The sequence below is a fragment of the Nothoprocta perdicaria genome, unplaced genomic scaffold, assembly GCF_003342845.1.
Source record: "Nothoprocta perdicaria isolate Ctin4 unplaced genomic scaffold, notPer1 scaffold_479, whole genome shotgun sequence".
Lineage (NCBI taxonomy): Eukaryota > Metazoa > Chordata > Aves > Tinamiformes > Tinamidae > Nothoprocta > Nothoprocta perdicaria.
In genome coordinates this window covers 1-27,587 of record NW_020455731.1, presented here as the reverse complement: position 1 = coordinate 27,587, position 27,587 = coordinate 1, and the positions used below count along the sequence as shown (strand labels likewise).

The 27,587-nt window shown below is 52.4% G+C and overlaps 1 protein-coding gene across 2 annotated transcripts in view; it reads right to left on the bottom strand.

Annotated features, from left to right (window-relative positions):
• PUF60 (poly(U) binding splicing factor 60) overlaps nucleotides 1–25,013 on the bottom strand; it is a 26,094-nt gene extending 1,081 nt beyond the window's left edge. Inside the window, exons 1-10 of one of the 2 annotated variants that reach the window (XM_026047108.1) lie at nucleotides 24,948–25,013; nucleotides 13,502–13,597; nucleotides 11,747–11,836; nucleotides 10,669–10,719; nucleotides 6,533–6,694; nucleotides 5,983–6,075; nucleotides 5,352–5,565; nucleotides 4,814–5,004; nucleotides 2,074–2,209; nucleotides 1,108–1,343 (exon numbers count right to left, since the gene is read on the bottom strand). In XM_026047108.1, coding sequence (XP_025902893.1) covers nucleotides 1,108–1,343; nucleotides 2,074–2,209; nucleotides 4,814–5,004; nucleotides 5,352–5,565; nucleotides 5,983–6,075; nucleotides 6,533–6,694; nucleotides 10,669–10,719; nucleotides 11,747–11,836; nucleotides 13,502–13,597; nucleotides 24,948–24,974 — 1,296 coding nt within the window. In that variant the 5' untranslated portion in view covers nucleotides 24,975–25,013. The remainder of the gene's footprint in view (nucleotides 1–1,107; nucleotides 1,344–2,073; nucleotides 2,210–4,813; nucleotides 5,005–5,351; nucleotides 5,566–5,982; nucleotides 6,076–6,532; nucleotides 6,695–10,668; nucleotides 10,720–11,746; nucleotides 11,837–13,501; nucleotides 13,598–24,947) is intronic. The other variant, XM_026047109.1, reaches the window with a different exon arrangement.
• Between the last annotated feature and the right edge of the window lie 2,574 nt (nucleotides 25,014–27,587).

The window sequence follows — 27,587 nt, the reverse complement described above, 5'->3', positions numbered from 1 at the left end:
GCTATCCCATTAGTTTTTCATTCATGACTTTCAGCAATTTTGTTAGATATTTTGGTGAATATTGTCCTTCATCTCGGCACACGCTGGAAGGTTTAACCAACTCTTCTACACCTTTGACAACTAACCAGATACGATCACTAAGGAGATAACTAAACAGCAGTGCATTGGCCTGTGTGCTACRTGCATACATGGATGTGTTTAAGTGTCTCTATGGGCCTACTAAGGGCAGAAACCCAGAAATGCAGTGAGAAGCCCAACACCTCTCCGAAGTCTCAGCAGTTCTGAGACTTTTTTGATGCCGCTGAATGTTTCTTTCATGCAAGGATCCAGCTGAGCTGGATTCTTAGGGAAAGGTCCTTGTGACAGAGGAAAGGCTGGCAGCAAAGTCTTGCAGATGCAGCTATACTGCTGATTACCACCTGCAATCAAAGGGGAACATTCATGCTCTCTTAAGAAGTGCACATCGGCACTATCCCTGCTGTGGAAACAGAGAGATGAATGGTCCACACGGTGCCAGAGCTCGGGAAATTCCTGCATCCAGGAAGGATCTGAATCATGCGCAAGTCTCCGGCCGGGTTTGTACAGAGACACCCGGTGCCACTTCCCGTCAGTCCTGTCCTCTTTCTCACTGCATCTGCTGACATTTGCTGTAAATACCCAGAGTTTTACCCTAGAGGCTGCGTGAAAAGGTGTTTTTAGCACTTGAAAACAGACTGCCTTTGACACCATGTGGTAGGTTTGCCTGTTTAATTACAAGCCAGAGCAAACCAAGGTGGCCTTTCAATGACTTTGGGCGAACAGACGGTTTAATGAGGAGGCCCTACGAGCGAAGCCTTCTGTGGCCCAGCAGCTGGGCAGCCCCTGCAGAAGCTCCAAAGCAGCAGCTGCCAAAAGCAGAGCACGCAGAGCCGCCGCACGCAGCGCAGGAGCAGGCAGCCTGCGCGCTCCCACGCTAGTTCTGCGGGGCGCCTGCAGTATCTGCTGCTGGAAGCTGGTGGAGACTGGTGGAAGCTGGTGGAGACCGTGGACTGCTGAGCTATGGAGATGGACCCGAACCAAGGCCTCACCCGCCGAGACCCGAGGGCAGCTCCGGGCAGCCACACTCACCTCCTGTTTCCGAAGCAGCTTCTGCATCACCATGTGGCGTGCGCTGCTGCCCGAGATGCTCATGTGCTCCTGCTCGCTCAGCATCTCCGGTCTCTCCGACTCCTGGAAAACCTCCTCCTCCTCCTTCTCCTTCTTGACCTCCACCAGGCCCAGCGTGGGGGGGCTGGCCAGGATAGGGTTGACGACTCCCACCTGGGGGATGGTGACTGGAATGGGAGGTCGAGCGGGGGTTACACCTGCAAGAGAACAAACGCTGCAGCGTTAGGAAGAGAACTCCGGGACTGCAACCTCTGGCCAGGTAGCAGCAGGAAGGGGTCACGCAGTCTGTCCACACCATGAACGGCCCAGGGGCTTAAGCAGCTGCTCGGGCAGCACACAGGGAACACGCACCCACACGTGCATCTTACGCTTGCCCAGGTGGGAGGCAGCAGAGCGCAGGTTCTGCATGGAGTAACAGCCCCCCATCCACACCTTCACTCATGGTGCCATCCATTTCTGCTGCAAAGCTCAACTCCTTGTCTTATTTATTACAGAATCACAGAATGGTTGAGGTTGGAAGGGACCTCTAGAGATCATCCAGTCCAACCCCCTGCTCCAGCAGGGACACCCAGAGCACGGGGCACAGGGTGGCATCCAGGCGGGCTTTGAAGACCTCCAGAGAAGGAGACTCCACAACCGTCCTAGGCAGCCTGTGCCAGGGCTCTGGCACCCTCACAGTGCAGAGGTTCCTCCTCACATGGAGATGGAACTGCTTGTGTTGCAGCTTGCAYCCATTACCCCTTGTCACCCATTACCACTGGCCACCACTGAGAAGAGCTTGGCCTCTTTATACCAAAATAAACTCCTGCTCTGCTGCAAAAATTAAAAAATAAAAGGTCTTGACAAGGGAGGGCAGGGAGGGGAATTTCAGCTCCACGTCCTCCGCAGCCATGACCCTAGTTGTGTGGAACTGAGCAGCAAACCCACCTGTGATGACTCCTGGTGCCTGTGCTGCCATCACGGCCTGCGGCAACGCCCCGAGCGGCTGCGCCAGCGTCAGGGCCGGGGAGACGAGGCCGGGAGTCGCCAGYGTGCCCAGAACTGCAGCTCCGGCCACTGCTTCCTGCAAGGAGGAAAACCAAAGAGGTTTCGTCAGCCCCTTCCCCTTCGTTTTCACTAAAGTCCTAAAAACACAGCTCCCGGGGATGCACAGTCCTGGGGATTTCAGATCCTGCTGGCCAGGTGCTGGGGACACTGCTGAAGGAGGCACACAGGATTCCACCCCTGCTTGTAGGAGCGCAGGCAATTCCAGAGCAGAGGGAACCTCGACTTGTTTCAACCTCCTCAGACTCTAGAGGGCCTCAAACTACCGCTGTGAAGCAGTTGAGGGGGCAGTCAGGCGGAGGCCCTGCTGGATAGCTYGGGAGGACAGCAAGAGCCCTTTATTAATGCTAAGGAATTCTAATCCATTTAATCAGATTGATGGGAGCCCCCATCCCACCCCTTCTGCTGACACTTGGGGCCCTTGTGTGAAAGACCAGGCCAGGGAATTCTTCCAGCCTAGCTTTTTCTTAAGGCTTAACTCAGTATCAGATGGCCACTGACGGTGGCCTTGATCATCAAGCAACTGCAGATAATTATCCCGACAGTGAGTTTAGGAACGAGACAACCGCACAGCTACGTTGTGCCAGCACCATCTCCTGGGAAGGTCCTGCTGAGCTTTATCCCTTTGGAAATCTGGAAGCTTCCCTCAAATTTCCASCTTTGCTAACTAAGGCATTTTATGGCCATCCGTGTCATCCACATTGTCTGAACCTCTTCTCCCATCCTGTTACCTGCTTGCTTCCACATGCACTGCATTCAAGCAATAATTTGATGCTCTTTTCAGCATAATTATTAGTTAAGGCAAGCAAAGCTCCTCTGTTTCTTACACTATATCAGGTTTTTCATTTCCCTTATTGTTGCAGTCCTTCTCTCTAATCCAAATAAGACTCTTGACTCCAGATGCCCAAAATTCAAGTAATATTCTAGATGAAGACTTTGTGAAAATGATAACACTTCTATAAAGCTACTAAATAATTTGCTTAACGTATTTTAGGATTACATTTTTGTTGTTGTTTAACAGCAAATTACACTTACAAACCCTTCTCTTGTTTGCAGAGGCCTCCTATAAACTCCCATCACAGAGCAAAAATTCTTATGTTTTGATTCTTAAATGCAGTATCTTGTATYCTGCTAGTAAATGCCATAGATCTCCGATTCCATCCTTCAGGATCTCACTTCTCCGTTGTAATATTCCGTTTCTCCTCTATATTTATAATGCATCTCATCTCTGTGTTACCGACAAATTTCATTAGAACTCTAATTCCCAGACTCAGATGCCTAATAAGATGCCTAATGTTTTTATTAATGGAGATAAATCATGAAATAATTCCACCAGAACTATCACAGGGAAGGGCAAGCGACTTCCAGCACAGCTCATTTTCACTCTCTCTTCATTTAATTCATGCATCTTAAACTCAGTGTAACAGCCTTGGCCCTGTCTAACCTTTTCTTACAGGTCTCTACCGAATTATGCTCTGAGCTATGGGTAGACTACGCAGCACACTTCTATTCCAATAAAACTCAGCAGAAATTTTAGAAAGTTATCACCTATCAGGATATTCCCCTAGAACAACCCAATATATTCCATAACTGCTTTTACTTAAACCTCTGTCCTTCCTTCAACGCTTGTTTTCCATCTTTCCCTCACATCAGGGTCAGGACAAGTCTGTGGATACCACATTTTTTCCACAACACTTTGAACACAGGTGTCGTGTTTACTGTTTCCCAGGCACACAACAGCAGCCCTGACCTGACAGAATTGACTAAACAGCAAATAACCTGTCCCTACTCGGAGCTTTACTGAAGTGTGTAAAGGGAGACACTCCCCTCTTCCTTGGTCAGCACGCTAATTCCAGGCAAAATTAGAGTTAGAGCTTCCCCCTGATGCTCATGGATTCTGAGTTACCTGAGTTACTSATCAGCTTCTTTCATTTCACGAGTCTGTTCTACAGAAACCACAAAGCCCTTGAAGAACATATGGAGATGGGGCCTGTATTTAATTTAAGCTACTCTGTACAAGAGCTGCACTGAAGGAGAGGACCTGCTTCCTCTCAGGCAAGGAAGATGGGCAAACACACTGGGACTGCCTTGAACACCAGTTCAAGGAACTCCTTGAACACCAGACCTCCTCTAGTCACGGGCAGCAGCTTGTGTTGCTTCTCACTGCAGCCTCGGGGTGACTCAACTGGGGAACTCTGCACCCCTGCCTCAATATTCAGTCCTGCTCCCTCGCCGTGGTACCCGTTTTCTGGACAGCCTGAAGCCCCTACCGCTGCCCTTCACCTCACCACAGGCAGAAGCTTTTCAACAGTTACATTGCTCGGGTGACTGTTATTGCCCTCATTGCTACCTACCCATCACACACTTTCTGATATTCTTTAACTTTTTAACCATTTGCCTGATTTTTAGCATGCCTAGCCATCCTTCCTCACCCATTTAAAGTTCCAATCCTACTGTCTTCCAGAGCCGCACAAGTGTCCTAGACAAGTGTCCTTCCACTTCTGCAGTCCTGGGAACGCAGCTTTCATGGAGACTACCGAGGAGCAGTCCTGGAAGAGCTTGTACTCCCGACTCTAACGGGGCCAAAACAACCCCCCGTTGTGTGGAATGGCCTGCGCCTTACCTGGGCTGTGATTTTCGCCGTGGCTGCCGCGGCAGCCACAGCTGCAGCCGGGGGCAGCCCGCCCGGGGTGGCCGGCGTCAGCAGCGGCATCGGGGGGGTGACGGCCTTGCCGACCCGCAGGTACTGCCCGCCGAGGTCGAAGAGGTTCATGGAAGAGACGGCGTCCTGGGAAGACTGCGCTTTCTCGTACTCTGCGAGAGACAGAGAAACGCCTGTAAACGACCTTCTGAACGTGGGAACTCGACCCCTCGCTCTCAATGCACAGCCTAGACTTTTATTTATGAAGAAAATAAGACCACTTAGAGCTCCAGYGAGAGGCCTTTCCGTCTTAGCTCACTCATCTTATAGCTCTGACCATGCAAGCATCGTTAAGGACAGTAAGCAAAGTGTCTCAGCTAATTAGATTTCTAAGCTTGGGCACAGATCCTCCTCCAAATGGGCTATTGCTCTGCAGTTTAAAATAATTATTCCACTAGAGTAAAAACAAAGAGGATAATTGGAGYGACATTCCCTCCCCGGTATCAGGCAGCTGCTTTACCAATGAAGCCATAGCCTTTGTGTTTCCCTGTCGTAGGATCCCGCGCGAGCGTGCAGGACTTGATCTTCCCGAAGGCCTCGAACACGCTCTTGATGTCATCATCGGAGAGGTCCTGGTGCACAGACGCCACGTAGATGCGGTTAAAGGCCCGCGCCTCCTCYGCCAGCTGGTCTATGATGGGCTGAGCCTGGCCTATGTTGCTTGGTCTTCCAACCTGCAGAGCGAACACAGAGCCCCTGAGCACAGGAGCAGCAGCACCGCGGCCTGCCAAGAGCGGCAGCACCCCGAGGGAGCTGCTGAATCGCCTGCTGGGTCCACTTCTCTGCCCCGTTTTTAATAAGCAAGCACTTGTGTCCCCTCCCCTGCCAGGGACCGACTCCCACACGGCGAGAACAACGTGAAAGGAAGACACGGAGCCTTCCTGCCCGTCTGCAAAGGCTCCTAGAAACTGCTTTGAAGCGGGCGCCGCAGACGTGCAGAATGCAGGTGAAGGCTGCTGAACGTGAAGGTCCAGCAGGAAGGAGATTCTAGGACACCCTGCACAGCACGGTGCTGTGCGAAGCGTTTCTCGCCATGAAAAGCTTCCCTGRTGGTAAAAAGCAACGAGCCTCAAAGCTTGTCTGCTACTCACCTTTATATTCCTGCCCCCCAACATGACGGAGTTCATCTGCTCCAAGGCCAGCTGAGCAGCTTCAGGCACCTCGTATTCCACAAAAGCAAAACCCTGGAACAGAGCGACACTCTCACTGAATCACACCCACGTCAGSCTGTCTCAAACCAGTGCCAGCTAATGCAGCCAGACTTCCCCTGTACCGGATTCCAATTATTGYGGCCTGGGGAGGCTCTTCCCTAGGCTTTTTTTTTTAAGAAAGCAGAAAATGGCAGGATGAAGCCCAGCCCCCCGGCCACCCGCTCCCTGACTTCTGGTACCCCGAGGCCTAACAGAGCCAGGCCTGCAGGCTGCACCCAGGCCTGCTCAGCACCTTCCACTTGCCCACGTGTGGCCGGCTCCCAGTGCAGCCCCCCACGCCGCCGAGCACAGCGGGCGGCCACCAACCCTCCCCGCAAAGGCCACGTCCTGGAGCAGCTCACTGGCCAAGGATCAAGGCTCCTTTTCCCGGGTATAACCAGGAGGGCCTCACGGATACAACGAAAACATCGCTCGAGCCCTGCGAACCAACCTTGTGCTTCATCGTAACAGAGTCCCAGGACATATCAATGCTTTTTATAGGTCCGAAGGGGGCAAAGGCCTGGCGAATGGTGTCTTCTCCCAGCTCATAGTAAATGGAGCCCACGTACACGCGGCACATGATGGCCAGGGCGCGCTGCCTCTGCGCTGCCATCTGTATTGGAAAGAAGAACTGGCTGGTTAGGGCAGCGGGGGGCCACGGATGCCGGGAGAGCTCTTCCCCGTCCCCCGTCCCTCCCGGGCGCTAGGACCCTCGGGCAGGCAGCTCCTCGGGGCTGCAGCACAGCCGGGCACACGGCTGCTAATAAAGAAGTCGTTTCCTGCTCGATGCACAGACGGCTGGAGCGGACGGGCAGTGCAGGGCGCTGCCAACCTGATGCGTCGGCCGCCTGCAGCCCGGGCCCAGCCCCGCTGGCAAGGTCTAACCCGCCGCAGCGTGACGGCATCTCCAGCAACGCTCGCAGGAGGAGGAAATAACTTCGTTCTTAGCTCGCCCGCCCGCAGCCGACGCTGCGGGTCGGGGCAGGAGCCCTCCCGCTCCCTCCCCGGGGCACCACGTCGCGCCCYCCGCCCGCACCCCCCCGGCAGCAGAGGCTCTGGAGCCGGTGTCCCCCCCTCCAGTGCAGGATCCAGTACTAGGCACCACCTCAACACGCACATCCAAAGCGAAGCGGAAAAGAAACGAATGGTTAAATGGAATTTCTCGGTTGCATGGTGCTAGTACTTATCACTGCCTGTTGCCATCAGCCCACAGGGTTGTGCAGCCCCCAGTGACGTGGCCCTTATGGATCTTGGTGTAGAGAATGCCTCTATTTTTTTTTCCTAAATATACCTGACAACTTGCTTGCAAGACAAACCTAGACATTTCCTATAGCAGATACCCCCCAAAGCAGAGGCCTTCAACTGTTTTTCCCCATATTGCAAATCTATAGTTGCTGCTTCTAATAAGTATTATTCTAGGAAAATATTGGCTTCTTAAATAAATAAYGATAAACGGATCATGGGTTTGGCCAGCATATCCTATGAGCGTGTGTTGGGACCAAGGCAGAAAYGATCTCCCTGTGATGGGCAAGACTGAACTAGCTCGTGCTGGGGACTGCCCTGGGCTTCGCTGCTGCTCTGCGGGGATGAACGCGGAGCCGTGGGGGCTGCAGCAGGGGCTGCAGCAGGGGTTGCAATGGAGACTGCAATGGGGGCTGCAGCAGGGGCTGTGGCAGGGGCTGCAGCAGGAATTGCAATGGAGACTGCAGCAGGGGCTGCAATGGGCACAGAGTGGGCGCAGAGCAGCGCTCCGAGCCCTCTCCCCAGCCCTGTGCCGGGCTCTGAGCTCCGCAGGGCGCCGGGCAACAGCTTTGGCAGGAGCTGCTCTGATAAGGGGGGCAAGAGGCTCCCRCACCAGGAGGGCAGCACTCGGAGCTGCCCGCGGACACGGGACGCCACTGGCACCCTCCAGGGACGGGCTTTTATCCGGGGCGGATATTTTATCTGGGCAGAGCGTGGACAGCAGCTGGAGCTGCCGAAATCCCGTCCTGCAGAACACGGGTGTGTGAGACTGGCACTGACYACAGCACAAGAACAACGGTGTCGGGGCAACGGGGCTCAGCTCCCATTATTCCACGCTGCGGGGACACTGTCACCGGGAATGGTTCTTGTCCCCTACTGCTGYTCCTGAAGGGATATTAAACTAGCCTTGTGCCTAGGTGTAAACATTTCACACAACTAGAAATAAGAAAACCCCCAAAGCAGTTTTTCGCCGTAGCTCTGCAGTGGGGCACGTGCACATGCAGCCCTGCTGYGCCGTGTCCCCGCTCCTCCAGCCCCTTCCCTGCTCTGCTGCATAAAAGGCAGGAACGGGGACCTGCGCCCGGGGCYGTGCAGCCCATTGGGGTGTCAGGGCCATCACCCTCCTACTGCGTGTCGGGGCGCCCCTGGTGCCGCAGCCTGYGATGGAAATGCAGTCCTGTGCTAGCAGTTTTTACTAGTCCTTTGCTAGTAAAGGACTAGGAACTAGGACTTTTGCTGGTCCTTTGCTAGGAGGGCTCTTGGACAAAACTCTGCAGCCTTGCCCCAGGCAGAGGCGGCTACCCTGAGCGGGGACAGGCCCCTGGTTCCAGTTATGGATGCAGCTGCAGCAGGAAAAGGGGCGTCTATCCTCCCTTGGGAGCAACCAGCCCAGGGCCCATCAAAGCAGGTGGGGACTGAGGAGGAATCTGTTACACCTGCACCACGTTAGACGGGGCGGATGGGGCCTCCAGTTAGGAATCTGGACCCGTGAAGGACAGGGTTGAGCTGGACTAGAGGCACACGTGGATGGAACGGGATCTARTATCGGCCTGGGGAATGATGCACCCTACACCTTGAACCATGCACAGGACTACGTGCCAAAAACTCGGGCACAGAGATCTCTCTGCTTTCACCAGCCACTTTCGGTAGCTTCCAGCCGGCCTCCCTTCCACCTTTAAAGCRGAGCCTGAGGTATGCACTACCTTCATAAAGGCAGCAGTGTTTGCATCCATAGGTTGCATCTATATAACACTGCTGTTGGTTAAGTGCATATGAGGGTTATTTTAAGCACAAGCTGAAGTGTCATCTTTGAATGCTGCTTTAGACAAAGGTGGCGATGCAAAAACATCACCACTCGCTTCGGTTTTAATGCAGTGATGTCAGGAAATTGTGCTCATCTTGCTCATGCAACATGGGAAGTCTCAAGCTGCAACATTTGGAGGATTAAGTAGGCGGCAGATTTTTAAATCACAGGCACTAGGATAACACCGCAATAGGAAGTTCAGGCTGCACTTCCTTCATGTAGGAATTGATGAGTCCTGTTAACAGGAAAAAAATGTTGGACAGAGGCCTGTTCATATTTTGGACATTCCCGATGGGTTTGGGGATTTTGGTATTGTGGCTATACCAAACTGTACCACCACGGAGGAATCAGAGAAGATTCCTGCTCCTCCGTTCCACCCCGCTGGCAGTGGACACTGGCTCCTTATGGAGGGAGGGATGTCTTAGGAGAACTCCTSTGCCCTGGGGGCTAATGAGAACTTAAACTTTAACTTCTTTTCACATTATCGGTACCTGTTTTTCCTCTGCTGCCCGGGTGTGAATAATACAGGCTGCCAAAAACAATTTAGCAAAGCTGGTGGAGTTAACGCTGCCAAATAAGCACCTAGTTGAGCTTCTTGGGCCCCAGGGCTGGGCTCAGAAACCATCTGTGCCAAATTCATACTGAGATGTATCCTGCTCCATTCCAATTCTACTTCAACTGCCCTGCTGATGTGCTACCTACCGTAGCAGTGTTAAAGGAGAGAAACCAGGTGGCTTTAGTTTTAGTGCACATTTCACTTGGAAGTACAGACCTCCGGTTGCATTTTAGAGCAATCAAATACAAGATGGGCCAATATTTACAACTGAACCTTTGCATGCAGAGCGGAGCCTTCTGCACTTCTTGCAGTGGCCACTGCCCAACACGTCTAGGAAAAAGGAGGGACTGCATAATCCCAGGTAACTAAGTCTTTGCGATGTCTGAGCAGAAATTCCAGCGCTAAAGGACTGCACAGCTTCCCTGAACAGCCCTGCAGCTCTGCTCCTTCCACCCTGCTCTTCCGCTGTGTGAGACGTGCCGCGTTCGCCTCGCCTGGAGTCATGCACAGTAAGAACCGTCCTGCCCGGCGCTGCAAGGTGCTCCGCAAGCCTGTGTGCCCCGGCCTCCCCAGCACCTCAGCTGCCAGCTCTCTGGTGCCGGGAGTTTGCTTTACAAGTAGTTGCCCCTTTGTGAGTTACCTTGGCAGTTAGTTTTAGGTCAGGACCTCAGAACTGCAGCGTCCCTAGAAATGCAGCTCCCACAATTTCACGGGTGTGTTCAGAACTGTTGGAAATCTAAAGCTTGCTTTGCCAACTGCCTCCAAGGCCCCGGCTGCCAGGGCTGCAGCAGACTGCGCCCAGCCCAGGGTCTTCCTCTGGGGAGTTTACACTTTGCCTCTGCTTGTTGTGCTTGTCCATAACAGGTGGGTATGTGGGAGGGTTGTGCTGGGTTGAGTTAAGAACATTGTATTACCACTACATTCTTCCCCACGCTAGGCCCTGACTAAGACAAGTGCCCAAGAAGAAGTGAATATGTCTATTGACCGATTGTAAAGGTGAGAGAGGATCTCCAAAGCCCATTGTCACTGCTGCCATCTGAAAGACAGTAAAGACAGAGTTCAGTCTGTTGGAGCTGAGCATACTATGGCTGTTTGTAAAAACTCAAGCAGAGYGGCGGCACAGGGACCCTGCGAGAGAGGCCTCTCCTTCCTCGCCCCTCACTGCCTGGTCCCAAGGACTGTCCGGCGCTGGGACCCTGCACATGCCAGCCCCACCAGGCCAGGGTGGAGTTGTGCTGCTGCCACTGCCCCGGGAAGCAGGCTCTTCTCCCAGGGGGCCTCAAGGCAATAGTAACCTCTGTAACCACTGTCGCTGATTCACCCCCAGCATTTAAGAAGGAGCCCCTCAACCACCAGAGCCACTCAGAAACACGCACAGCCCGGAAGGGCCAGAGCTGCCGAACGCGGCAGGCAYGGCCACGCCGGCGCTTCGCTTACAAACGCCCAATGCCATTATCTTGGGCTTCTTAATTTGGAGGAAAGGCAGCAAYGTGTTCCAAAAAACTTCTGAAGGGAGGCAGACTTCCTTCAGTTTAAGGATTCTCCTTAAGGACAGAGGCATTCCAGCATTAGCAGGAATAGCCAAGCAAATATCTCGGTGAAACTGCCAGCGTGCAAGGGAGAAGGGCAAGAAAATGGGTTAAACACTGTCAGTAATGCGAGACAGGCACCCACTGGTCACGGGGAGAGGGTGGTGGAAGGTTCCAGGAACCCCACACACCACGTGGGCTGGACACGGCACCCACAGCAGGTTCTTTGGATYGGATTCTGGTTTTTCAAGGAACCTTCAGCCAGCCAAAAGGAGACAAAATTTCTCTCCAACAGGAGGGAAATTCTTGAGAAAATTTTCTCTTTGAGCACGTGAATTTGGGGGGCAATTTGCATGAGTCAAGGGGATTTCTTTGAGGGCTGAGGACAGCATACTTCCATTTCCCTGTGGAAACAGAAGCGCGAGTACCTGGCTCCTGGCAGGCCTCAGGGCTGTGCTCTGGTTCTAAGTGCAAAAAAACTCCACCTTGTTGGGGAGAGTAGGMAGAGAAGGAGAATCTCAGGGAGGCTCTCACCTGCAGGTTGGTGAGCTGCTGCTGCTGGTGGGCGATGGTTTGCTTCACCAGCACACTCTTGATGCTCTGCTCCATTGCATACTTCTTTGCCTAGAAGGAAACATAGACTCTGTAGCYACAGGACAGGACCACTGACGAGGGAATGACGTCTGCCCTCGCAGCACAGCTCYGCAGAACCGAACAACTGTCGGCCCGTGGTGCCTTCCAGAGCTCCAGCCCCAAGCACCAGGGCACTGTGCAATAGCCCACGTCTTACTAACATCTTGGTCTGTGTCTCGGAGTCGCGAGCCCTGAAATACAGCACAGGGTTTGAGCAGGGGACTGGYGGGTTCATGTCTGCAGCAGGCGCAGGGTTAGGGAAGCGGCATGCACGACACACTCAGCGTTTCCCCTCTTCCTCCCTCTGCCCTTAGCCCCACCAGAGCACCTTACCTGCTGGGATGAGGACAGGACAGAGCCTCCTTCAAGTCCTTTCCACTCAGGGAACATCTGGACGAAGAAGTTCTAACAAAAGGGAAGGGGGCTCCTAATCCCCAGGCCCGGGCCCCGGGCACTCCCTCGTTCCTTAGCTCGTCTGCCTGCTCTAACCGGGAGGAGCCTCTGCTCTTGCTCACTAAAATGCTCCAGCTCTCCTCTCTGAGCTGCTGGCCTGCAACACAAGCGCCGTTTGACTTTTTCATTGAGCCTTCCAAAACTGTGGCGAAGCCTGAGCTTAAYACCCAGCCCTGTGGATACAAGCGCTCTGTGTCAAGGGCAAGCTTGCTCTCAAGGGATGGGACAGGCATGCAGAGCCAAGCCCTCGGGCACCTGCTTCCCACGGCTCTACGTGTTTGGGAGGTGCCAGGGCACAGCAGGCTCTACACGGTGGATTGGAGACGTTTGCTTCGGAAACCCGCAGATGGCCAAGGGGGTTCACATCCGTGAGCTAGGGAGCAGCCGGAGGCGGCTGCGTGCTGCGAGCCAACACACACACCAGCAGCGTCAGCACCGCGGGACACTGGCGCCCAGTCACCCAGCGTGGGGCTGCCCCGGCCTCAGCAGAGCGCGGGGGACACCCGGCCCGCAGCTCCCACAGCCCCCGCGCCTGTTTCCGTTCCCTCTTTTCCCAACTCGGCGCTCTGTGAGCCAGGCACCGCTCACTCCCAGGAGGAAAGTGAGCCAGAAGATAGTAGTGACCTCCCTGCGGCCGGATAAAACAGAACCAACAAGCAGAAATCAGAGCTTGACTGAGTTTTTATCTAGATAAAATCAGCTTGGCTCAAAGGGGTTGAAAATGTTGGTGGATGCTCCGGGATCCCTGTACAGCAGTGCAGAAGGGAGCACGAGGGAACAAGCAGAGGCGTTTGCAGCGTGTTCTTGGGTGGACAAAGCCAAAGACCAGCTGGAGCACGACAGACCTAGTCCCTGCAGGTACAAGCTGCTCCTAGCASGAGCCCGGCAGCAGCTGCATACTGCTTCAGCATCAAGCGTGATCTCAAAGTGCCATCTGCTCTGATTAGGACTTAACACCCYACCCCAAACTCCCAACAAATTCCCTCTTCTGTCCCAAAAAGCAACAACAAACTCCTAAAATAAACAAAAGTGGCGYACAAGTTTAAAAGAGTGGGTCTAAATGCAGCATGGCTGTTATCTGATACATATTCCTTGGCAGATGAGTTTCCTTTTACAAGAGCAATARTAGGCACTAGTGGAAAAATAAAATAAAATCAAAATTAAGAAGGTGCTAAGAAGCAAATATACAGCAGCTTTACTCACTTTCTGGAGAGCTTCCTGCTGTTCAGGTGTGAGGGGAGGAAGCCCCAGCTTAGCTGCTGTGCTTTGTCCATTTTCCATCTTAATGGACTCCGTGCCCTGAGAAAACAAGAAAAACTTATGAAAAACTGATTTTTCAAAAGCTTCATTTCCTTATTTCCGGGAAACTCAGCACACTTAATGTTAGGATGTCATTTTTTTGTTGTTTTTTAAATGCAAACTTGTTCTTCAATATTCTAGCCACTTCCAATAGGGACACCATGTCAATCAGTCATATATATTGGATAATTGGTCTAAAATGTTCCTTAAACTTCTTTTCTCAATAGAATAACAAAGAAATAATTCCCAGTTTTCACTTATATCATCCCCATCCTACTGCTCAGCAGCTCAAGCCTCAACTGCACGTCCCTATTTCCTCCWTCCAGCTTCTCCTTTATCAGTTTGTTTTGCTTGTTTTTGTTTTTTTCTCCCCCAAATTCTCTTTCTAGGACGGCAGCTCAGCAGCTTGCACTTTTCTGGTAAACATCTCCCAGCTTTACGCTCAGTCCTGGACATCCCCAAAACGCTGTCACCTAATTGCCAGGCAAAACAGCATCTGTCATTAAACGGTATTAACGGATGCCCCAGTTGTCCAGTAATTGTGCAATTACTAACAAGAAAGCTACAGGAAAGCAACGGGGAACAGAGCCACCTAAGTGGCACAATGACAGCAATCCCCCCGGCACTGCAGCCACAGGACTGTCAATCGGAGAAGGTGCAGCATCAGAGGAAGGGACACGTTAGCACATGGAGAAGCTGCCCGACACCACCTTCCTACTGGATAACACACTACAGTTTATTGCAGGCAGAAGCGGTTACAAAAAAAATCATTAATCACTTTYGGAGAAAATTATACTAAAATTTTACTCATATATGAACAAAAAGGAGTTTGGAGGAATCCACACAAAAGAAGCCAGACAAAAACCTCCCAAGCACACACAGCTTCTCGGATCCTTGTCCGGCTTCCTGGAGAAGGATGCGATCTTTCCAAAGCAGAGGACTCCGCAGCGCGGTCGGTCCCCGTGGCCCTCCAGCAGGGCAGGGCAGGGTACAGCGAGGATGGACGCGCTGCTCCGCTCCGGAGGGCACCGCGGAATGCGGGACACGCCCCGCACTGGCGGTGTTCCGGGGGGAAGCGCCCCGGGAAGGGCCGCGCGCTGCTCGGAGAACCCAGCGCGATTCCCGTCACCCGCAGGGATCAGCCTCCCACCTCCTCCAGGATCACGGGCGTGCTGATGCACCCACTTTTCCCTTATGGTATTTTCAGATCTATATATTGATATGCAAGATGTGTAGTTTGCAATAGGAAAGAGTGAAATACAGATAAAAGGTAATTTTACCAGGCGAGTTCTTTCCATAATGAAGATAGACACCTCCTAAACACGAATGGAGCTCAAGCACATTTGCCTGGTGCTCCCAAAAAGGGTAATTGTTTAGATGCAAAATAAACAAATAAGCTCTATAACATAAACTACCAAGTTCAATAAGCAAAACACAGCACAAAATACAAAAAAAGGCAGAAATTTCTTATATATTCTCAGGACACGTGTTGGGGGCAGAGGCCCATGATATTCTCCCGGGATGAAGGGGTGGGATGCAGGACACGCTGTCCCGCAAGCACGAGGCCTCCTCAACGCTCTGCTTCGGCCGCAGCAAGGACAAGACAGACCTGCAGAGGCAGGAACGGTTGCTTCGCGTGGACAGACTGCGCCCTGTGGCCTCCCCACCCTTCTCTCTCCTTTAATTGCCATGGAAATACAGCAGGGACTGGCAGCAAATCAGGAAATCTTCATGGTCAGCGAGAGCCGGGGGTATTTCTGGGCAAGCCCCGCGAGAGCAGGGCTGCAGCTAAGGAGGAGACTGCAGCAAGTTTGCTGCAATGAGTTTCACAACCTTGCTGGTTTAAACCTTTAACCTTTAAACCTTCTTGGTTTAAAGGAGTAGGATGGAAACCTTTCTGTTCTTGTAGGTTCTGCCTGTATCATCCATCCATCCATCTTCACTCTCAAACCAGCATTCACAATTAACTATTAATCAGCACGGATAAATATTTAACTAACAATTTTTAGTACGCCGAGGAGAATTTGCAACTGTGTCTGTGAACACTATTATATCAGCATAAAAATTAACATTCAACAGCAGAACACAAGAATTTAAGAACATCTCGTACAGAGACGTTTCTGCCAGCTTAACCCCTTCGTGCCCATAACCCAGTGACTGGAAGCGGTGTAGCCTGCGTGCGGATGGCTTGTCCTTCCCTCGTGTCTGTGAGGGATGAGGAGCTCCACGGCCTGGGAGCAAAGAGTGCTGCAGAAYGAGCTCCCCATCGCGTCCCGGGTCATTCTTACTCTCATTTTACAGCAACAATTGGGACTTTCAGGCCTGCGCATTCCAAGTGTCAAGTTCCCCGCAGGGAACCTTGGAGCATTTTCTAGGATCAGTGAACGTGGAGCAGATGCCCAATAAACCCTTCTAACAAAAACCCCATTGTGCAGGAGCCTGAACACAGCGTTTGAGAGCGGCAGGACTTCACTGGTCCCTTTACAGGGAAATCCACAGCCACATTAAACAACATACATGGRCACAGAGGAGAAAAACAAAGCAGCCAAGCCCCAGAACAGAAACACAGGGAGCCGAGACCACTTCATGCCTGCGACGACACAGAGCAAAGCTGCAACCGTGACCCGTGCCACCGGTCACGTCGAAGACAGGCGGGCTACACCCTCACCACCCTCCTTACATCATCAGTAGTTTCAAATAAATAAAGCTTTTGGCAATTAAGTCATACAAGTTCTTAACTGACCAGCTACGTTTTTGGTCCAAGTCTCTGCCCCCACTTCCCATTTGCTCACACGTTACAAGCTGTTGTACAGTCAGCTCCAGAAAACTCTGTAGTTCTCCACTGGCAATTTAAAAAACAAGCAAAAAGAAAAGCCAGGCTTGTCTAGTGCTGCTTCTACTTCCCCTCAACCTTTAAGAAGCTAACTAGGGCAAGAGAAATGCAGGGGGAAGGATAGAGAGCTTAAGCATTCACAACAAAGAAGCCACTTCAACGACTGTAAGGTGATATGGTTCGTAGAAGCAACAGAGAACACTACCTATCTGTGCGTGTCCAATGCAATTTGGAAGGAGCACAAGCTCATGAAACGCCAGAGCTTCCCAATACTGGCTGCTGGCATCCGATTTCCAGCATGCAAGGAAGGTGAAGTGATCCAGAACTCAGAGCATCCAAAACCTGGAGCCAGACGCTCCTGAAGCTGGTCCCAAGCTCTGTGCTGGGAGCCCTCCCAACCCTCTGCAYGGACACCAGATACGTCTGTTCCTTGATCAACAGCTCAGCTATATTAAAATCTTATCATCAACGCCCTTTAACAATCAAGGTTTCTTCAAGGCAGACTATTGTCCTCTGGTAGTCCAGGGTATCTGAACAGCAGAGAAAAGATTTGATATAAAATCTCCATCATCACTCCCAATAAACCGAGGCTACTGTGACTCTCCTCTCCCCTAGCACAATAACACTATGGAGAAAACATTCACCACGCCTTACAATTAATCCAAGCCTGCCAAGCAGCAGCCTAACAGTAACCGTGCAAAAACAGTAGGTGCTTTGTGCTAACAGAAACTTCGAGAACTGCCTTATTTTAACACACTAAAACAGGAGGAAACAAGAAAAATAGCAAGAAAGGAGAGAACAGAAGAGAGAGAGGGTGAGCTTCTTTTAAAAGGGAAATAAATAGAAACTGGATACCTTTTGCTACGAGCACTGCTTCTGAGCGTTGCTTGGCCCTTTAGGGTGGTTTGAACTCCCAAGAGTTCGGGCACATTCGTTGGGAATTTATTACATGGCTGAGAATTTCTCTGAAGTATAAACACACACAAGAGAAAAAAAAAGAAAAACACAGAGTCTTGTTTATTTTATAACCACGATCAGCAAACAACACAAAGATTAAATAAGACAGAGAGGGAAAGCATTGATGACACTGTTGAAACTATTAAAAACAAGAGGCTTCTCTTAAAAAGCACTTGGCTAGGACGGGATACATCCAGTTTAATCCCTGCTCTAGCATCAGCACTTGGGGACCTTCTTCTGAGCCCCTTYGAACTAGAAAACTTCACAGAGCAGCAAAGCTGCAAGAAGCAGCACCCGAGAGCCAGGTCGAGGGCAGTGCCTCTACTTTCCTGTTAGGCTTCTTCTCCCCCTGCCCACCCAAGAAAGTCACACATACATAGAAATACGTTGAAGAATTTGGGCCCTACATGGTGTCTACATCGTCGTGGATTCAGCTGCAATCTCCGTAACTTCGTAAAYCCACTAGCTACCCAAATGGCCACTTATTTGAATACGTAAAATTCTTAAACGGGCAAGGAGGTTCTAGGACAAGTTTCATTTGGGCTGCCCAGCAGCATACCTCATTTCTTCCACAATACTAAATATTAAGAAAATAATAATAATAAAAAAACTTCTGAGAACATGAAAATTCTTAAAAATTCATGCACACAAGCGAGCTGTGTTGCCTTGAAGCCATTCCCTGCAATGCCTTCCCACGGCTCCTGACAGAACTCCTCCCAGCGGGGTCAGCACTGGGAAACAAGACAGTTCTTCTCCACGTGACACTTCTACGTGCAACGTGCTCTGCATCATCCCTGCTCTGCCTGGAGCCCGGGAATCACAGACACCCCACGGATCGTCGGACCCTCCTCAGAGGAAGAAACTGCCGCCTCTTCCCGGCACCAACGCACAGTGCTGGAGTGAATCACGGCACACGGGTCCCCTTGCTCTTGATCACACCCAGCACCAGGACACAAACACCTTGTGCCCTCCTGAAGGACTCGCTGCTTCCCCAGCCACCACCTCCTCCACTAATGCCTGTGTCCTGCGTGAATCCCTCCAGCGAGTGCAGAGCAGGGGCTCCCGTGTGATTCCAGTGGTGGTGCCGGATGCCCTTAAAGCACAGGTTCTCTCCACCACCTACCTGCTCTCGGCAAGAGCCAGGTCTCATCCTCGTCTGTGACACTGCCAGGCTCCAAAGGGAYGTTGGCCACTTGATGTCTTGTGTCACAGGCCTAGTGAAGAGCTTGTTCCCAAGGGGAGCAAAGGGAACTGAGGGAGGCCACAGAGCCCATCCTGCACCTGGAAGGTTGGAGGTGGTGCTGGCCTGAAGGGGACCAGGAGGCCTTCCTCGCTGTGGGGACGCTGCAGGGGGCACAGGGCGAGCAGGGAGCGGGTGGCCCTCATCCCGCAGCCAGCACAGGGCCACCAAGTAGCCGGACGGACAGTCGCTCCGCCGGGCACGCAGGCGGCCGAGGGAGCCGGGCAGCCGCCAGCAGCGCCCAACGACGGCGGGAACCCGGGATGTGCTGCTTGGCRAGCAGCCCCCAGCGAGCACCCGCAAACAATCTGCTTGTGCCAGCACCCAGGAGCCCTCCCCGCACATGAACACCCCGGGGTACTCAGCACAGAGCACAGCGCGATGCTGAGAGAGACTGCTGACCGCATCACCACTGCAGTCAAACAGCTCCTGGCTGGCTGCCTTAGCTGTRCTTGGTTGTACTTACAGGTGCTATGCTGAACGGTCAGCACCCTTATGTCATTCTTATTTCAAAATTGATCCCGAAGAAGAAAAATCTCATTAACTGCTATGGGAGAGGCTTCAATTCCACTTTCATAAAGAGTGCGAGCCTGGGTACATAACACCACCTCGCATAGAATACGTTCACCAAGTTCTTAAAAAAAAAAAAAAAAAAAAAAAGGACATCTCTGCAATATAAATTTAAGCTCTCTGAGAGGACCATTCTATAAGCAAAGGTTTGAGACGTTTGAAGAGGGCCTGTTATTACTGACACTTCTGTAATTTCTGCCTGCTGCTGAGAGGTGTCTTTCTGATGGASAATGTGTGTGTACTGCTAGCACTCTTCAAAAACCTCAAAGCTGCCAAGCARCTACAATTCTGTACTGATATTTTGTCAATTTACCCTAACATTTAAAGTGTTAGGTACTGAAAATGTCTATGCAGGATTGCCCTGTAATACTTACTCTATAGCAAACTATATCCCCCTCAAGACAGCTGATCACTAAAATGTTTCAAAAGACAATTCTGCAGATGTTTCAATAAATTATTCACATTATTTGCACACAACACTTTCCTTATGTCAAAGAGCAGCACTGCAAAGGCAAGCCGATTGGCAATGGAAAGATGAAGCAATCCCAGTAATGTCAAGGAAGAAGAAAAAAATGTGCAAGCAGAAACTTGCTCTTCACTACACTTGCAAAACTACCCCTACTAGTTTTGCAGACAGGCTGCTTTTGCTATTATAAGGTCCAAGYGACAGCTGTGGACGTGGCTCATAACCACACTGAAGGATGAGCTGAGCCACTACAAAACTGACCACGTTTACACCTCCCGAAAAATACAAGAGTGAAACAGTAATTCCTGCTTTTCTGCTCCGGCCAGCGAGACTTCAGACTGCCTGCAGGAGCAGGTTACTTTGGGGAGGTGTCTGCAGGACACCCTCCTGCCTCCATCCCRCGGAGGAAGAAAGGTGCTGGGCTCTCCTCCTCCTCCTCCTGCTGCTCTCCCTCTGGGCCCCAGCTTCCCATCTCATCTTCCACTGCCTTCAGGACAGTGGTATTACACTGTAATGATAAAAGAAACCTGCAAGCCACGCGTTAATAAGGCTTCACATCACAGCACATGATCCTCTCACAGAGAACACGCATCCACAAGGCCTTAATAATGTAACTTGCAATCACTTAGAGGCTTTTGCAGAGGCGAAATAGGAGCAGCTGTTACCACACGGTTATTATTTCCAATGCCTGGCAAAGCAGCTGCAGCGAAACGACCGGCAGCGAGCTGGGGTCGCACTGGTGAGCACGTCCGCCGGCTCTTCGGTTTCTCCAGGGCCAAGACTGGGCCCCAGGCCCTCACGGTGGCTGCAAGCCTTCCTACTCATCCCTACTTCACCTCGGCTAAAAATACTCCCGTGTTGTCTCACACTGGCCTTGAACGTCTCAGCGGTCCTTCCGTCACGACCCCATGAGCAAGGGCAACAGATTTGCTCCGGGTTAGATCTATTCCTACACGTGTTYGACCTTCACCCTAAAGCTTCCCCTTACTTGCCAAATTAAATGCTCATGAAGTTTGCTCTCAAGTACAATAATACCATTGCAGCAGTTGCTGGTAAGAACCAGACAAAACACTCACTTTTGGGGGAGATGAAGCCTGTGCCAGGAACACCAGCTGGCAGTGCCTTCCTTAACTGCACGGGGGATGAGGGCCAGTGCTTCCTTCGCTCTTCAGAAACAACTCGCCCTCGCATTGACAACACGACCGTCCTGATGGAGCAGGCGTGCCCACACCCCTGTGTGCAATAGCCAAGAATAAAGAAATAACCCTATAAAAAACACCCCCCTCCTACTCAGGATCAGCCAATCTGACTTGCCCCCTAAGGACAAACTTCAGGCTTTTTGCATGACCACAGTGACAAGTGCCACTTCTGACCCACAGCATCTCTCTGATGCAGCTATGGGACGCACAGGGGGATGGAGGGCACATGGGAGGGACGCAGGGGCCACAAAGCCCCTCCAGATTCTTGGCTCCTGCTCTACACGTCCAGCTTTCACAGTTATGTGTAATGATTACTGGGATACTGGGGAAATCCGTACACCAACACAGAGTTTCAGGAGGTTTTCAGTGTGTCCCTCCCCAAGCGGTAGCTGCTGGTTTCAGGAGAGAGCCAGGACCATGAGATAACCCAGGAGTTTTTCTGTTACCCCTTTCTTTCTTTTAAAATGGACCAAGGCTGGTTGTTGCCTCAGACACAACTGAAGCCGTCCAGGTTTTCTGGCAGCCAGAAGGGGAGCGAGAGGCAACAGGAGGCACCAGGAACTACATCCTGCTTAAGCTGCCTGCCGGAGGTCCTACACACAGAGCACATCCCGGGAGGAGAGAGATTTGTTAGGGCTCTACCAGCAGCAGGAAGAGAGGCTGCCGTGCTGCAGAGCTGCCTGTGAGGGCGGGCGAGCAGCAGGCTCAACAACAACCCTTTACGGGCAGCAGAATCCTTTATCCAGAACCCTTTATGGACAGCATCCTGCARAACCCTTTACGGACAGCAGACAAGCAGCTGCTGCAGAAAGCGAGCTGGGCAGGGAAGAGGGAAAGCGGGGAGAGCGGTGGAGGAGGCCACATCGGTAACATTCTGAATTAAAAGTTTCCCTTGCTGTATTTTGTTTTGTTATCACTATCATTTGGAACTTCTTAACCTTTTTATCTTTTTACTTTTTAACGCTGCAAAACTACTTCAGTATAGAATACAATGYCTGCCTCTATCTGACATTCACATAAGAATGGCTGTTCTTCTCAGCAGCARGACTGAAAGCGTAAGCTAGTTACAGAAGTGATGATTCCCATCCTGTCATCTAATCAAACTGAACGACTTGTACAGATACATKCAATGTACGGGCTCAACAGAAGGTAGATCTGCACAGGAGCACCTCAGGGTCCCTGCAACATCTCCTCGTTTCATTTTTTTCCTATTTGACTGTTTCCAGGACAATAGCAGGACATACCTGAAATTTACTTTCAGAAAGTCAGCCAAAAGCAAGATATAAGCTTATTAAATTCCAGGACTGTGCTCCTCTCAAGTGAGAAGACTTCATTTCTGAAACTACTTGCATCYAGCCTTCGTGCTTTAGCCTGCCCCTCTGCAAACACGGGCTGACACTGTCCTCACAGCCTGGAAGTTTTGGACTGTTCTCAGGCCCACTTCTTGGTTGTATCACAAGGCAGCCAGTTCTCTTCCCAACATGGAAACGGGATGGACCCTGGGATGCTCCTTCCAGCTCAACCCATTTGCTGGGGTCTTTCAATTGCATCTGCATTTTAAGAACTTTAAAGCTGGGGACACATTTCTGCTTTTTAGCACAGCAAGGTACAACAGAGCCATGAGGCCACCGATGAACCAACTTGTTACGGGATGTTCAAGGTGTCTCCTGCCCATTTCCAGGGAGATTTGCTTGAGCAGAAGGCAACGCTCAAAACTAACACAGAGATGATGAAAAATTCCACTTAAGGGGGCCTGGGGTGCATTTTTAACTCACTGACAGAAGTACCACAATGGCAAGAACAAACGCACTATGCAGGATACTTAACATACACTGAAKTTTAAAATAAAAGCATGTAGAACTTAATAAAAGAAATAAAAACTGCMGAACCGTTTATCACAATATACCCTTGCAACACTGAGATACCAGTGAACCCCAGACCTGGGAGAAGGGGACACAGACCAGCCCCATGGAGCCTCACATTCCCAGTGCATTCAAGACGCTGCTTCTACCTCCGGAATCATCTCTGGTCACGACGGCTACTGCCTGTTCCCAAACGTGCCAGCAACGACCCACGTGCCCACAGAGGCAGCCTGTGCCACCGAGCTGAGCGACATATTCACAGAAGCCCAGGATGGTYGAGGTTGGCAGGGATCCCCAGGGATCCCCCAGKGCAGCCCCWGCTCCWGCAGGGACACCCRSAGCACCCGGGCGCATCCCGGCGCGTTGGGAGCTCTCCAGAGCAGGAGCCTCCGCAGCCTCCCCGGGCAGCCTCACCCAGGGCTCGGCCACCCTCACACTCACCTTCTTCTTCCTCATGGGCACAYGGAGCTGCCGGGGTTCAACTTGKCCCCATGGCCCCTTGTCCCGGCACCGGCCACCACCGGGAAGAGCTTGGCCCTTCCTCCCTGCATTCCCCCTCAGGTATTCACACTCCAGTGGTGCCGCCGGTTCCTCGCTCTCCAGTCATCCCAGGACTTCTGCTTCTCCCTCCAGCACCAGCTCCTGCTGAGACCACCCACCCATCCGGAGCGGCATCYCCGACACCACGTCCACGTCCACAGAGCCCGCGTGACCCCGAGGATGCCCGAGGATGGTCTGTGCCCTGCTCCAAGCGCCAGGAAGAGCCGTGGCAGCAGGACCCACGCGTGGACACCGCGGCGCTGGACCCAGGACACAGCTACACCTCTCGGAAGGGGGATTATCACTTCACGCTCATATACCAAGCTAAGGGGGTGAAGCTTGAATATATGGAGATTGGAAGCTGGCTACATAAAATAAATAAATAAATAAAAACCTCCTCAGCACTACTGTACTATGTTCAGCCTGTAAGAATATTAACTTCAAACGTCAGATTTGCAAAAAAAGTAATATAATTAAAGCTTCTTTTACAGTGTTGATCATATCTGTTTATAGCAGATTATACATACCCACACATGCACAGTAAAATTTATGAATCAAGGTCTTTATTTTTCTCCTTATAAGATATCTTATCAGTTAAGCTATTGTAAGCTCGCTTGCAACTCTGACAACCTTTTCTCAGACTACATCATCTCCATGCAGGGAAACAATGCAGTGTTTGTTAGAAAGGCAGCCAATCGAGCTGGGATTGAAACGCATAGAGTGTTGTTTTTTATATGGTATATATTAAAAATAAATAGTAAAATACAGTGGCATCGCATCCATGCTCCCTAGGCAGCAGGGATTCTCCCGGCTTCAGCTGTCTTTGGAATCACCACAACGCTTCCGAGACTCAAACGTTTTCATCCGCACACATTCATTCTCAGTACGAAGCAGGCAAATCCAGTGGGACACACAGGGGTGAGAAGGGAATCAAAGCCRGGGTTATCCACGTTCCCTCTGGATTCTGTGCCCTGATGTTTGTGAAACTAAGAGAACAATACTGTGAATGATTGTGACTGTGAATGTAAAGTAAACTCTGCTTAAAGGCAAAGTTTAAAACGCTCAAAGGAAAACACAGCAGCTTGAGGATTAGTTCTCCTCATGAGGAAAAAAATATCAATGTTTTCTATGAAAAAATGACCTTGCAGCTTCCYCGTACCCACCCCTGCGCCCTCAGGGGTGTCACGGGCTCGCTTCCCTGCGGACGTGGCCCCCCAGGGGTTCTGCACCTCCATTTTGCAGGATTCCATAATTGATCCAAACAAACACACAAAAGAATAATGTCCAAGGCGGACCTGGAGGCATCGCAATGAAAGCCACAGAAGCAGTTTGTTCTGTTTAAGGGTAGTTCATAGAGGGGAAATAAAAAAAGGGGGGGGGGTATCCAAAATAAAAACATTCCCCTGCCTTCCGAATTACCGGCCCCTTCAAAGGGGCGCTCCAGAGCCTGCTGCAAACACAAGTAACTGCTTGATCGCTCAAGGTTGTTGATAACGTGAGGGCGTCCTCAGACGGCGCGAACGCGACAGCCAGCCCCTCGCAGCGGGCCCCGAGAGCCTGCTGCGCGGCGGGGCCGAGCCCGGCGCTCGGCGGGGCCGAAGCCGCTCCCGCAGCGCCGGCTCCCCCCGCGCGGCGCCCCGGGCGCCCCCGGGCCCCGGCCGGGCCGCGGCCGCCGCCACTCACCAGCGAGATGGTCGTCGTGGCCGCCATCTTGTCCACCCCGTCGGCTGGCGCCGCGCGGCTCTCGCGAGACCTCGCCGCCGGGGCGCGCGCCCAACGGGAACGCTCGCGAGATCTCGCCGCYCGACCGCGGCGGAGAGCGGCAGGTCTCGCGATAGCGGCTGCCCTAGCGCGCTGCGGGCTTTGGCGGGAGCCCGGCGCTACTTCCGCTTCCGGGCGGTGCCTACGGGGGCGGGGCGGCCGTCGGGCCTGGGCCGGGAGCGTTTGATTGCACCCGGAAACGCCCCGTTTCCAGGCGGAAACATCCTGTTTACACCGGGAAACGCCCCGTTTCCAAGTGGAAACATCCCATTTCCAGGCGGAAATATCCTGTTTACACCCGGAAACTCCCAATCTCCAGGCGGAAATGTCCTGTTTCCACCCGGAACTGCCCCGTTTCCACCTCGAAATAACCAGTTCCTAGCCCGAAATGCCCCGTTTCCAGCCTSAAATACTTAATTTCCACCCATAAATGCCCCATTTCTGGGCTAAAACACCCYATTTCCAGCCCATAATGCCCYGTTTCCAGCCTCAAAYGCTCCATTTCCAGCCCCAAATACCCTGTTGCCAGGCTAAAGTACCCCATTTCCATGCTGAAATATCCCATTTTAAGCCTGAAATGCCCCATTTCCAGGCTGAAATATTCCATTTCCAGCCTGAAATATTCTGTTTCTAGGCTAAAATACCCACTTCCTAGCCTAAAGTACTGCGTTTCCAGGCTGAATTGCCCTATTTCCAGATGGAAATATTCAGTTTCAAAATACCCACTTCCTAGCCTTAAAACCCCATTTCCAGCCTGAAATGCCCTCTTTCCAGCCTGAAATGCCCTCTTTCCAGCCTGAAATACTCAGTTTCTAGACTAAAACACCCCCTTTCCAGCCTAAAAAACCATTTCCAGGCTGAAATGTCCCGTTTCCAGGTTGGAATGTCCCATTTCCAGCCTGAAATATTCCATTTCTATACTAAAATAGCTCCTTTCCTGTCAGAAATACCCCGTTTCCAGGCTGGAATGTCCTGTTTCCAGGTTGGAATGTCCCGTTTCCAGCCTGAAATATTCCATTTCTAGACTAAAACACCCCATTTCCAGGCTGAAATACTCCATTTCCAGGCTGGAACGTCCCGTTTCCAGGTTGGAATGTCCCATTTCCAGCCTGAAATATTCCATTTCTAGACTAAAATACCCCATTTCCTGGCAGAAATGCCCCATTTTCAGGCTGGAATGCCCCGTTTCCAGGCTGGAATGTTCTGTTTCCAGCCTGAAATATTCCATTTCTAGACTAAAATACCCCATTTCCAGGGTGAAACGCCCCATTTCCAGGGTGAAATGCCCGATTTCCAGCTCAGCGCGGGAAAGCACCACCCGTCAATGGCCCCGGACGATCCTGTTCCCGTGCGGTCCCCGGAGGGATCCCGGCCGTTCCGCGGGCGCCATGCGGCCATGCGCTGGGTGCCGCTCCAGCCGAGCGCAGCTCCCCGCTGCTCCATGCGCTGCTCCTCCCGCCCGGCGCCGCGGCCGCTTCCCGTCCTCGCCACAGGGACCAGGCACGCGGGGCGCTCTGCTCCATGCGGCCGTGCTCGCACGGCCCTTTATTGATGCGGCAGTGCCCGGCGGCGCGGCGGAACCGGGCAGGCTCAGCCGGGCACCACGGTGCAGCATTGCACACTGCAGCACTGCTCACTGCAGCACGGCACACTGCAGCACAGCACACTGCAGCACAGCACACTGCAGCGCTGCACAGTGCACAGCCCAGCCCGCAGCCGGGCGGGCAGGCTGAGCCGGGCTGCAACTTGCTGCAGCACAGTGCAGCACAGGACAGCACAGTGCGTGACAGTGCAGCACAGGACAGCACGGTGCAGCACAGCACGGTGCATGACAGCACGGCACAGTGCAGCACAGGACAGCATGGTGCAACACTGTACAGTACAGCATGCTGCAGCACGGCGCAGCTCAGCATGGCATGGTATTGCACAGTGCAGCATGGCACGGCATGGCACAGTGCGGCACAGCACGGTGCAGTGCAGCGTGGTGCAGCGCAGTGCAGCACAGCATGGCACAGCTCAGCACTGCACAGTGAAGCACAGCAGCACGGCACGATGCCACAAAGTACCACACAGCGCAGCAGAGCACAGCATGGCACAGCATGGCACGGAATGGCACAGCACAGCACACTGCAGCACAGCACACTGCAGCACAGCATGGCATAGCACACTGCAGCACAGCAGGGCATGGCACAGCACACTGCAGCACACTGCAGCATGGCACAGCATGGCACAGCACACTGCAGCACACYGCAGCACAGCACAGCATGGCACAGCATGGCACAGTGCAGCATGGCACAGCACAGTGCAGCACAGCACGGCATAGCACACTGCAGCACACTGCAGCACAGCAGAGCATGGCACAGCACAGTGCAGCATGGCACAGTGCAGCACGGCATGGTACAGCACACTGAGCACAGCAGAGCATCGCACAGCACAATGCAGCACGGCATGGCATGGCACACTGCGGCACACTGCGGCACAGCATCGCATGGCATGGCATGCTGCAGCACGTTGCAGCACAGCACAGCATGGCATGGCACACTGCCGCACGCTGTGGCACGG